The sequence below is a fragment of the Salvelinus sp. IW2-2015 genome, linkage group LG4q.1:29 (assembly GCF_002910315.2).
Source record: "Salvelinus sp. IW2-2015 linkage group LG4q.1:29, ASM291031v2, whole genome shotgun sequence".
NCBI lineage: Eukaryota > Metazoa > Chordata > Actinopteri > Salmoniformes > Salmonidae > Salvelinus > Salvelinus sp. IW2-2015.
Window position 1 is genome coordinate 51,233,146 of NC_036842.1, and position 12,778 is coordinate 51,245,923.

The 12,778-nt window shown below is 41.0% G+C and overlaps 1 protein-coding gene across 3 annotated transcripts; it reads left to right on the forward strand.

Moving 5' to 3' along the window:
- The first annotated feature begins 75 nt into the window (after positions 1–75).
- On the forward strand, positions 76–10,261 carry LOC111962111 (G/T mismatch-specific thymine DNA glycosylase). 3 transcript variants are annotated; one of them, XM_023984945.2, is made up of 11 exons: positions 76–197; positions 480–550; positions 1,316–1,539; positions 1,930–2,129; positions 2,368–2,437; positions 2,709–2,844; positions 3,023–3,105; positions 3,222–3,316; positions 3,564–3,738; positions 9,536–9,661; positions 9,880–10,261. In XM_023984945.2, exons 2-11 carry the CDS (start codon positions 495–497, stop codon positions 10,023–10,025), a joined length of 1,311 nt encoding a protein of 436 aa, XP_023840713.1. In that variant the 5' UTR covers positions 76–197; positions 480–494; the 3' UTR covers positions 10,026–10,261. The 3 variants fall into 3 exon arrangements, with proteins under 3 accessions (XP_023840713.1, XP_023840715.2, XP_023840714.1); XM_023984947.2 differs by lacking the exons at positions 9,536–9,661; positions 9,880–10,261 and adding an exon at positions 8,104–8,264; XM_023984946.2 differs by lacking the exon at positions 480–550 and having other exon boundaries at positions 108–197.
- The last annotated feature ends 2,517 nt before the right edge of the window (positions 10,262–12,778 follow it).

Sequence of the window (12,778 nt, forward strand, 5' to 3'; positions counted from 1 at the left end):
AAAGCCAAGTTGATGTGAGCCCAGCTCCATACTCCAAACCAGTAGGTGGCGACAATGCAAATACTTTTGCTAAGCAAAAGCCAACAAACTGAAGACAGATCCCCCCAATGTTCCTAAATGGTCTTTGTTTTGGGTGCATTGATCGCCCTCATTCGGTGCATTTGCTGAAAAGGGAATTGTAAACATATGTATAACAGGTATGTCTCTACACAACATATTTTATTAGTTACGCTAGCACGTTTATATACCCTCCTCGCAATTTTCCAGAAAGCTTTTTTTAGTATAGTAGACTGTGTAGCTAGAATGAATGTTGGTTGTCCGTAGCCCTTCCTACCACCAGACGTCTTTGTGGTGCTATGATAACAATCCGTTTGCCAAATCTAAAGACCTACAGCTTGTCAATACTCCTACTGTGGTAACTTACAGCGTAAAGGCATATCATTGTAGCTAACAGCAACATGAATATTAATTTATTTAAGTAAATCCTCGTAAAGATGGAAGAAAAGCAGTATACGTCACTGACGGTTCCTACGGATTATCTCCAACAGTGGTGAGTTGTCCTCCAAATGCATTGGTGTTGGAGGGTTTGCTTAAAATAAAATTGTTGTGGAGTGTCAGTGCAGTCTATATCAAAATACATATATGAAATAAATAACTGACAAAACAGTTACTATTGTCGAGGCCTACACTAGGCTATGCTTAATTGTCATCACAAACACATTCAGGAAAAGCATGCTTCTTATTGCAACACTACTTTTAAAATGAAGAAGCAATAATGGTCCTGTATAGACTGACAAGACAGGCGGGAATTCAGAAAAACAGACCGACAAAACAAAGACATCTCTACATGGTACATGATCAAATGCAAGAGTTGCAAAGAAAAAACGGTCATTGGAAGTGTATATGCAAAGTTACTCTGTTGATGCAGAGTATGAGGCAACGTGTCATTGATAGGCCATTGAGATTTAACTAAAGTAATTCTAGACCTTAAAAAATGTGCTTCATTAAAACATGGTCATTAATAGCACACATCCATATCAAATGATTGGGCCATAAGTTTTTTTTTTTTCTGACCAGGAAACGACATGTCAAACCAATGTGTGTGTGAAACATGTATTCTTTGAAGGCCGCTATCATTGATGTAAACTCATTCTGAGATCCTAGGAGCCTGAACAATTCCTCTATGGGCCCTCCCATCGTTGGTGCGTCATTTGTTTGTCATCAGTTTRGTCTCATCTCGGGACAAATCCCATGAAAACAAGAAGATAGTGTCACCCCAGTCTGCCTCTTGTCCTGTTGTCTTCTCGACCTGTAGGTACCAGTCCACCCAGCAGCACCCCCAAGCTCAACATGTGATGCAGTACCATAACACAGGTCATATGGGCCATTACATGGAGGGATCCAGAGAGGACCTGGTCATGACAGAGCTGTCGGTCCACCAGGAGCTCCCAGTCCACCAAGAGCTGGACTTCCATCATGACTTCCTCGGCCATCAAGAGCCAATTGTCCAACATCATCAGCCTGTGGATACATCACAAGGTACGTGATTACTGCCCCTCCCCCTACTTAGCCATGCAATCTACCATGTTTGCTTGGTAAATATTTGTACAGCTCGATTTGCCACTCTGTGCTCTCTTTCCTCCACATACCGTAAACACATTTTCCCCAGTCCCCATCTCCCTGGTATTAACATGAATTCACCCATCCTTGTGCAGTGCTGTTCCTGTAATCAATTGGTCAATCAATTGGTCAATCAATTCAATTATATTTGTCTAGCACCATTCACAGAATCAGTGGGAATGTTTGAGATCACTGATCTAGAAATCACCTTGCTTCCCAGATAGGCACTCATTATGTGATCAAGATAAGTGATTCTGCACCTCGCCTCAAACAGATTCCCGTCAAACGTGTTCATTTTCTTTCTTTTAGCTCCAATGCCAGGGAAGAGAAAGAGAGGTAGGCCTCCCAAACAGAAGCCGGGGGAGGGCCAACCGCAGGAGGAACACGATCAGGCAGAAGCTCTGAAGAAAGCCAAAAGGACCCTTAACCGCTTCAATGGCATGTCAGTGGATGAGGTCATGGCCAAAACCCTGCCAGACATTATTGACCACAACCTCGACATTTTGATAGTGAGTTTTAACGTCATTCAATGGGTGACATTTTCGGAGTGGGAATGTCGAGTAGGACTTTTGATGTGAAGTTTGGCTACATTTTGTTTTATCTGCCCCCTAATGATAGCCCGTGGATCAAACGCAAATGCTAATTAGATTAAAGCTATGAATTATGTGTAAATCTCAAAAATTACTTATTTAAAAAAAAATCTCTAGCATGTTGCAATAATAAGGTATTGTATTATCCCTTTCTCAGATTGGTATCAATCCAGGACTATTGTCAGCCTACAAGGGACGACATTACCCAAACCCAGGAAATCATTTTTGTACGTTTCACTCAGTATTCTTTTTTTCTCTTCTATTTCCATATATCCAGAATACTGTAATATGACATTCTGACTGCTTGATCAGGGTCATGTTTATTGGGGCACACCGTAGAAAAACGGTGTGCAACGGAAAACAAAAGCTAGCTGTTCTTGTTGGACAAGTTCAGATAGTACCTCCCTGCTTAACTCATTTGAGACAGCTTTCTTCCGTTTCGTGCCTAGTGAGCACGATGATGAAAGTGATTGAGCTTGTTCTTGTTTCGGAACTTAGGGAAATGCCTGTTCCTCTCTGGTCTCACTGATGAGCAACTCAACCACATGCACGATCAAAACCTACCGGAGAAGTATGGCATTGGCTTTACCAACATGGTGGAGAGGACAACGCCAGGAAGCAAAGACCTCTCAAGGTGTCAAACCCTTTTCTTTTTTTTTTCAAATGTATAGTAATTGTCAAATGTATGTTATTAAACGTAACATCACAGTAATAAAACTAACTTGCATGATGTGTTTTCTCTTTTAGTTTAGAATTGTCATCATGGTTAATTYGCTGTTCATTGTCTAGGCTAACTGTTGCTATTTCTACAGCAAAGAGTTTCGTGAAGGAGGCCATCAATTGGTAGAGAAGCTGAAGAAATACAAGCCACTAATTGCAGCTTTCAATGGAAAATGTGAGAACATTTTAGAGGATATCAGTAATTATAATTGTAGTTTTTTTTTTAATGCTGTCTTTTACACTTAACTTACTATTAAAAATGATATTCATTGTATTGCTCTTCTTTGGCAGGTATTTACGAAATTTTCAGCAAAGAGATCTTTGGTGTGAAGGCAAAGAAACTCGAGTTCGGCTTACAGCCGTACACAATCCCAGAAACCAAAACGGTAAGTAGTTTTACCAAAATAGAAAGAAGTCGCAAATGTTTGTATCTTGATGTTTGTAGCCATTCTCTGATTGGCTGGTCCTACTGTTGTTTTGMGGTCTGTTCAAGAGGGTGCAGTGTTCTAGAATATTCGGATAGAAATGTATTGTGTGTAGATCAAGTTTAGTGTTTGTGAGTCATGTCGGCTCTACACATTACATTCCTACCTGCAATGTTGCGAACGTTTTCACTCATTAAATACACCCCAGGTGTGCTACTTGATGCCCTCGTCAAGCCCCCGCTGTGCCCAGTTCCCCCGCGCTCAGGACAAGGTTCACTTCTACATCAAGCTGAAGGAGCTACGGGACAAGATCAAGGGTGTGGCCCCAGTCGCCCGTGAGGTGCAAGAGACAGAGTACCACTTCGACTTGGGACTTGCCAAAGGTAACTGAATTAGTCTCCCTTTGCCACACTTCAAAGTCTCGTTCATTTGGCTATTTCAGAACGAACGTGTGAAAGCCGGATACTGAATCTCTTATACACTGCATCAGAAAGTATTCAAACCCTTTGATTTATTCCACATTTTTGTTGTTACAGGCAGTAAATGGAAATGGATTACATATATACAGTACCAGTCAAAAGTTTGGACACACCTACTCATTCCAGGGCTTTTCTTTAGCTTGACTATTTTCTACATTGTATAATAATCCACAAATAACTTTTAACAAGGCACACCTGTTAATTGAAATGCATTCCAGGTGACTACCTCATGAAGCTAGTTGAGAGAATGCCTAGTGTGCAAAGCTGTCATCAAGGCAAAGGGTGGCTACATTGAAGATTCTCAAATATAAAATACATTGATTTGTTTAACACTTTTTTTTTGTTACTACATGATTCCGTATGTGTTATTTCATAGTTTTGATGTCTTCACTATTATTCTACAAAGTAGAACATAAAGTCAAACCCTGGAATGAGTACAAACTTTTAATTGGTACTGRGTGTATATATACATTATCTACACACAATACCCCCTAATGACTAAGTGAAAACATGTTTAGACATTTTTATTGAAAACTAAATGCAGAAATGTTTTCTTACCGTAAATATTCACACCCCTGAGTCAATACATGTTAGAATCAACTTTGGCAGTCTTTCTGAGTAAGTCTCTTAATAAGAGCTTTGCACACCTGGATTGTACAATTATTTGCACATTCTTTTAAACATTTCTCAAGCTCTGTCAAGTTGGTTGTTGACCATTGCTAGACAGCCATTTTCAAGTCTTACCATAGATTTTCAAGCAGATTTAAGTCAAAACTGCAACTAAGCCACTCAGGAACATTCAATGCTGTCTTGGTAAGCAACTCCAGTGAATATTTGATCTTGTGTTTTAGGTTATTGTCCTGCTGAAACGTGAATTTGTTTCCCAGTGTCTGTTGGAAATCCGACTGAACCAGGTTTTCCTCTAGGATTTTGCCTGTGCTTTGCTCCATTCCATCTCTTTTTTTTTTATCCTGAAAAACTCCCCAGTCCTTGCCGATGACAAGCATACCCATAACATGATGCACCCACCACCATGCTTGAAAATATGAAGAGTGGTAGTCAGTGATGTGTTGTGTTGGATATGCCCCAACAGTTTAACAGTTTAGTAATATCGAACAATTCACAACAACACACACGTCTAACGTAAAAGAATGGAGTTAAGAAATACATAAATATTAGGACGATTAATGTCGGAGTGGCATTAACTAAAATACAGTAGAATACAGTATGTACATATGAAATGAGTCGAGCGTTATGTCAACATTTGACCAGTGATTCTATGTATATAGGGTAGCAGACTCTAAGGTGCAGGGTTGAGTAGCCGGGTGGTAGACGGCTATTTAACAATCTGATGGCTTTGAGATAGAAGCTGTTTTTCAGACTCTCGGTCCCAGCTTTGATATACCTGTACTGCCCTCACCATCGGTATGGTAGCGGGGTGAACAGGGCGTGGATCGTGTGGTTGATGGCCTTGATTATCTTTTTGGCCTTCCTGTGACATCAGGTGCTGTAGGTGTCTTGGAGGGCAGGCAGTGTGCCCCCGGTGATGCGTTTGGCAGACTGCACCACCCTCTGGAGAGCCCTGCGGTTGAGGTCAGCGCAGTTGCCGTACTAGGCGGTGATATAGCCCAACAGGATGCTCTCAATTGTTAATCTGTAAAAGTTTGAGGGTCTTAGCGGCCAAGCCAAATTTCTTCAGCCTCCTGAGGTTGAAGATGTGCTGTTGTGCCTTCTTTACCACACTGTCTGTGTMGGTGGACCATTTCAGATTATCGATGATGTGTATGCAGAGGAACTTGAAGCTTTTCACCTTCTCCACTGAGGTCCCGTCGATGTGGATAGGGGGGGTGCTCCCTCTGCTGTTTCCTGAAGRCCACGATCATCTCCTTTCTTTTTGTTGAGAGAGGTTATTTTCCTGGCACCACTCCGCCAGGGCCCTCACCTCCTCCCTGTAGGCTGTCTCGTCATTGTTGGTAATCAGGCCTACTACTTCTGTGTCGTCTGCAAACTTGATGATTGAGTTGGAGGCATGCGTGGTCACGCAGTCATGGGTGAACAGGGAGTACAGGAGGGGGCTGAGCATGCACCCTTGTGGGGCCCCAGTGTTGAGGATCAGCAAAGTGGAGGTGTTGTTTCCTACCTTCACTATCTGGGAGCAGCCTGTCAGGAAGTCCAGGATCCAGTTGCACAGGGCGGGGTTCAGACCTAGGGCCCTCAGCTTAATGAGCTTGGAGGGTACTATGGTGTTGAATGATGAGCAATGGTCAATGAACAGGATTCTTACATGGGTTTTACTCTTATCCACATGGGATAGGGAGGTGTGCAGTGCAATGGCAATTGCATCGTCTGTAGATCTATTGGGGCTGTATGCAAATAGAAGTTGGTCTAGGGAATAAGGTAGAGGTGACATGATCCTTAACTAGCCTCTCAAAGCACTTCATGATGACAGAAGTGAGTGCTACGGGGCAATATTAATTTAGTTCAGTTACCTTTGCTTTCTTGGGTACTGGAACAATGGTGGCCATATTGAAGCAAGTGGGGACAGCAGACTGGGATAGGGTGAGATRGAATATGTCTGTAAACACTCCAGCCAGCTGGTCTGTGCTGTCTCTGAGGACACTGCTAGGGATGCTGTCTGGGCTGGCAGCCTTGCGAGGGTTAACAAATTTAAATGTTTTACTCATGTCGGCCTGGGAGAATGAGAGCCCGCAGTCCTTGGGAGCTGTCTGCGTCGGTGGCACTGTGTTATCCTCAAAGCGGGCGAAGGAGGTGTTTAGGTTGTCCGGGAGCAAGACGTCAGTGTCCGCGACGTGGCTGATGTTCCCTCTGTAATCCGTGATTGTCTGTAGACCCTGCCACATACGTTTTGTGTCTGAGCTGTTGAATTGCGACTCCACTTTGTCTCTGTACTGACGTTTTGCCTGTTTAATTGTTTTACGGAGGGAATAACTACACTGTTTTTATTCAACCATATTGACTTGCCAAGTTAAATAAAGATAAAATAAATTCCCAGTCACCTTGCCATGGTTAAATGCAGTGGTTTGCGCTTTCAGTTTTGCGTGAATGCTGCCATCTATCCACGGTTTCTGGTTTGGGTAGGTTTTAATAGTCACAGTGAGAACAACATCTGCTATACACGTGTCAGTGTTTGCATCGATGTTATTCTCTGAACATATCCCAGTCCGCGTGATCAAAACAATCTTGAAGCATGGATTCTGATTGGTCAGYCCAGCGTTGAATAGACCTTAGTACGAGCACTTCCTGTGAGTTTCTGCCTATAGGAAGGGAGGAGCAAAATGGACTCAACTCTCAGTTATTTATTCCTGTCTGCGCAATGTACTGAGAACCCAGCTGCCTGTATGGATGGGGACAGTATATCCGGAGAGAGCCATGATTCCGTGAGAGTATGTTACAGTCCCTGATGTCTCTCTGGATGGAGGTCCTCGCCCTGAGCTCGTCTACTTTATTGTCCAGAGGCTGAAGATTAGCGAGTAATATACTCTGAAGCGGTGGATGGTGTGCACGTCTCCTGAGTCTGACTAGGAGTCCACTCCGAATACCTCTTCTCCGCCGGCGGCGTCTTGGAGCAGCCTCTGGGATAAGTTAAATTACCCTGGGGAGGTACGAACAAAGGATCCAATTCGGGAAAGTCGTCGTCTTTGTTGTATTGCTGGGGAGTTACCGCCGCTCTGATATCCAAAAGTTCTTTCCGGCTGTATGTAACAACACAAACTTCTTGGGCTAATAATGTAAGAAATAACACACAAAAATCTTGTCATCAAGTCAGTTAAGGACAAATTCTTATTTACAATGAAGGCCTACCCCCCTGGCCAAACCCTTCCCTAACCCGGATGACGCTGGGCCTATTGTGTGCTGCCCTATGGGACTCCCGATCACGGCTGGTTGTGACACAGCCTGGGAACAAACCAGGGTATGTAGTGACGCCTCTTAGACCGCTGCGCCACTCGGGAGGCCCCTTTTCACTCTGTAATTTAGGTTAGTATTGTGAAGTAACTACAATGTTGTTGATCCATCTTCAGTTTTCTCCTATCACAGCCATTAAATTCTGTAACTGTTTTAAAGTCACCATTGGCCTCGTGGTAAATTTCCCTAATCGGTTACCTTCCTTTCCGGCAACTTAAGAAGGACGCCTATCTTTGTAGTGACTGGGTGTATTGATACGCCATCCAAAGTGTAATTAATAACTTCACCATGCTCAAAGGGATATTCAATTTCTGCTTTTTTTCCCCCTTTACCATCTACCAATAGGTGCCCTTCTTTGCGAGGTATTGGAAAACCTCCCTGGTCTGTGTTTTGAAATTCGCTGCTTGACTGTGAGGGGTACAGAGATGAGGTAGTCAATTAAGTCATGTTAAACACTATTATTGCACACAGAGTGAGTCCATGCAACTTATGTGACTTGTTAAGCCAATTTTTACTCCTGAATGTATTTAGGCTTGCCATAAAAGGGGTTGAATACTTATGGACTCGAGACATATAATCTATTCATTTTTTAAATTAATTTGTAAAAAAATTCTAAAAACATAATTKCACTGACATTATGGGGTATTGTGTGTAGGCCAGTGACACAATCTCAATTCAATCCATGTTAAATTCAGGCTGTAACACAACAAAATGTGGGAAAAGTCAAGGGGTGTGAATACTTTCTYAAGACACTATATACACTGAATATAATGTCATTGATAAGTAGGGTGTCCAATCAAAGACACATTTTGAACAATGGGTAACATATGTTAATTGTGTAGATAACCCTCAAAGAAAACCAATGGTCCAAACATCAGGTCTCTATCATAAACGGTTCAAAAGTTGTTGGAGTGTTTACCCTTGTAATATGGTCAGAATTAGGGTGACTAAATCCATGGCAGTGGAAAAAGTGGTAAAAATAAAATCTGGAAAGTTGCGTCGCGTCAGCTACGCTGGATTCTGTGCAAGAATTAAAGGCGACTGGCTACCTGACAGGCTCACTTTCCCGTTGAACTCATGTTTCTTCTTGAATCTGCAGGACATAAAACAATATAGAGGTAGGATTTTGAGACATGACATGTAGTATTTTCATATTTTAGTACACATTACTCATATTAATTTTGAAATTCCTGTTCTTGTTCAAGGAATTCTCACAAAAACAAGCATATCTTTGTGACATGTCAACGGAGCATTGAGAGTTTACCAAGCTTATTTTCAAAAGCCTTTTACATTAATTCAGCTCATGTCATGCTAATTTTACTTTTTGCCACCCACGGAAACAACGACCACAAATTGTAAAATCCTCAAAAGTTATGAAAAACCTGCATGGCTATGTCAGAGCTCGGTACTTATTATCGGATCTATTATCTTACAAAGTCCAACTTTTTAGATATTATGTTAATTATATGTTAGAGAAAGATCCCACTGAACGATTCAGAACATGAATAATCATTTGTCTTGCTAAAATGTATTTTATAACATAAGGAAGTGAAATTTCATCACCAAAGCACGTTTTCACCCACTCTGGGCACAGTGGGTAGACACCCTAGCATAATGAATATGACTGATATGATAATAATCATACCCTTCATGTTACGCAAATTATATTCAATCATTTGGTGTACATGACAAACAAATGACATTCATTTATCCTTTGCAAGGCAGTTCAGAGTGTTGAAGATGAGTAACCTTGTATTTCTGGATCACTGTGCTACAGAGGATGCTAAGAGGATGGCCATCAAGGAAGAGCAGGTGGATCCTGAGTACGAGAACTGCGGTGGGGCACGCCAGGATGCAAAGCAAAGCACCAGCTACTGCAACATTTCCTCCACCAAAGAGACAGGTGAGAGTAGGTTTCTGAAGACCAGAGTGCTTGTGTTTTTTACTTTCGTTAGTTAACCCGGGCCATCTGAGGCTGATCAAAAAGTAGACCCGAAAGATGAGACAAGTTAGCATCACTAGTCATACAGGTTTTAAGTTTGTTAATCTAAAATGACATTGTTAATCTAAAATGACATATGTAATTAATATTATTCTATTTGTTTTTTTTGCTTCTTTCAGGAATGCCCAATAAGGACCAAGCTACAGCAATGAGCCACATGCCATACGACCAGTGGATGACACAGTCGTTTGCGGACCAGATACCGGACATTAGCTGTAACAGTAGCAATGTACCTCAACCTCAGTTGGGAGCAGAAACCTTTTGAAGAAGGTCCCACAAGAAGAGTCATTGGGTCATACCGTTTCTGAGGCATCATAATGCATGCGTTACACTAGAAGGAAGACTGAGGGGAAATGGCCCATCTTGACTGGACTCCCATTTTCAAATCCTCTTTAAAACACAGGCCATTTTTTTCTTAATTTTGTAACTATTTATTGCATTTCATACAGCATGTGTCCAGTGTCTTATTTTTATATTTTTAAAGAATGGAATTTTGTCGTATATCTCACTTGTGTAATTGTGCTCTGGAATTTTCAAGTTTGTTATTACCGAGATATTAAATCAGTTGTAAAACTGACACAGTTATTTTGTGTGATCGCAGAACTTATTGATGTACATTGTTCATGACTCATTAGGGCACACCGTATCAAAACGTATTGCAACGGGAAACGAAAACAAGTGTTTCTTTTGTTGAGATATTCGGATAGTTACCTCTCCGTTTGCTTCCGTTTTTTGTTTAGTGACTTCAACTGCGGAAAGCTTTGAAGAAAACAGAACAACGGGGATGAACTGAAATGTTAAGTGTTTTTTTTTTACCGTACCGTGTGCCCTAATGAACATGCCCCTAATTTTCATCTTCTGGATTCACGGCCACCTTGCCAGCAGGTCTCTCGAGGCCTTTTTGCACACACAGTTTCAGTTGCTCAAGATCAGGTGAAGGTAGCCCCAGTTTCCTCCTTGTGACTGATGATTATGGCGTTGTATCATTCATTTTAATACTGACCCATATATTTCACTTCAGCAGAGCAGCAAAGTAATTGCCAAATAAATGAAACGGACAACTTACAATTTCACATGTGAAAATGTTAATGGACCCAGAATTGAATCACGCCTTTCATTAAACAGAAATAAGCATGTCTTACCGTAACCAAAATGTTTAGGTGGAGGTGTTCATAATTTTACATGGATTGTAGCTTTATTTATTTTTTTATGTAACTAGGCAAGTCCGTTAAGGACAAATTCTTATTTACAATGATGGCCTACTGGGGAACAGTGGCCTAACTGCCTTGTTCAGGGGCAGAACGACAGATTTTTACCTTGTCAGCTCAGGGATTCGATCCAGCAACCTTTCGGTTACTGGCCCAACGCTCTAACCGCAAGGCTACCTGCAGCTGAATCAAGCTTTCCTGACACACCTGTGGTCCTCTATAGGAATAAGGACAATTCTTCTGTATACATCATGTCAATCAGTCTATAAAGTGTAGCGAGTGGCTGAATTCTACTCATGGATTATGAGTGTGTTTCAATTTACTTACTGGGTTGTATCTTTTTGAGGACGAAATCTTGCTCCCTGTAACTCAGCCTTGTTTTGAGGCTATACTTTGTTGTGTAATTGAGGATTTATATTGACCCTAAAGAAAATATAGATTATCCCATTCAAACCTTAAAGCCTGGCCTGAATGAACGCTGGACTTATCTGGTGTAGATGATGTTGGGTTTAAAATCTTCAATATTAAAACACAAATGGTAGACATGGGTAAGTTCAGTTGTTCTGACACTAATACGCTATTGTAGTACTGTTGTAATTGCATCGTTTTTTAATTTATTTCACAGCCACAAGTGGAATAGGATTGTCTTTATTCCTATAGAGGACCACAGTATGAGTCATAATACCCATAAAACCTAGCAGTCAAACAAGGAACGGGTTCTAATCGTTTTTCCACCATTCATTTTTCCCATAGGGGATTTTAGAAACACTTAAAATAAGGGATGTGTTTTGTGTAGGCTTACCCTGGCGTGACATTTTGATAACCGTGGAAATCTCTCTTGGACCACCAGGTAAAATCAATATTTACTGTATTTACCCCCCAAAATTAAACGCTAATTAGCTGTTAATGTGGCTATCATAAAGAACTACAAATGCCATGATCTAGATGAGACTGCCGAATTGAGGCAAAGGTAAGAATTTCTGGWTTACGATGTAATGTTAGCTAAACTGAGTAATTCATAAATTGGCAAAATTTCTTGAAATTGGCAATTCTTTGAAATGTCTTGTGCAAGTTTTAAATTGACACAATACCTGTTAGCAAAGGTGTCAGCTGGAGATGACAAGCAGGAACTTGCAGGGATTTGTAGTCTTGCATGATGTCTACTTTGATGCTAATTAGCATTTTTGAATCAAAGTAAATAGAGATTAATATATTGATAAAAATCACCTGGTCCGAGAGAAATTTACATTGGTTTTCAAAACGTCACACCAGGGTAAGGCTACACGAAACACAACCCTTATTTGAAGTGCTACTAAAATTCCCTATGGGAAAAATGAATGGTGGAAAAAACAATTGGAACCATTTCCATGTTTGACCGCTAGGTTTTATGGGTATTATGACACCATCGTGGGGCTCTATTGTGTAACAAATCTTTCAACACAATGCAAAACATGGCTAAAGTAGTAAAGAAACATGTTAATGCAATGTTGTTACTACACACACAAAAAATGTTATTGAGGGGTTCTTTGAGGGTGATGTGTAACCATTTTTCAGGTAGGGTGCTTAAGTGGTTTATGGTTATGTTGTCAAAGGTTGACCACCTCTTTTATCAATGTCAGTTCTGCAATCTTTGTAAGAGCATGTGACAATTAAGAGGCTACTGTGCATTTTACAGTAAATTAATGGAAGTTAGTAGCCTGTAAGTTGCTGTGAATTTTGCTTTACCTAACTGGCAACTAGCTATCAGTAGGGCTGGGCGACATGGCAAATAAATGATCACGATATATATATATTTTTTTCCATTCAATAA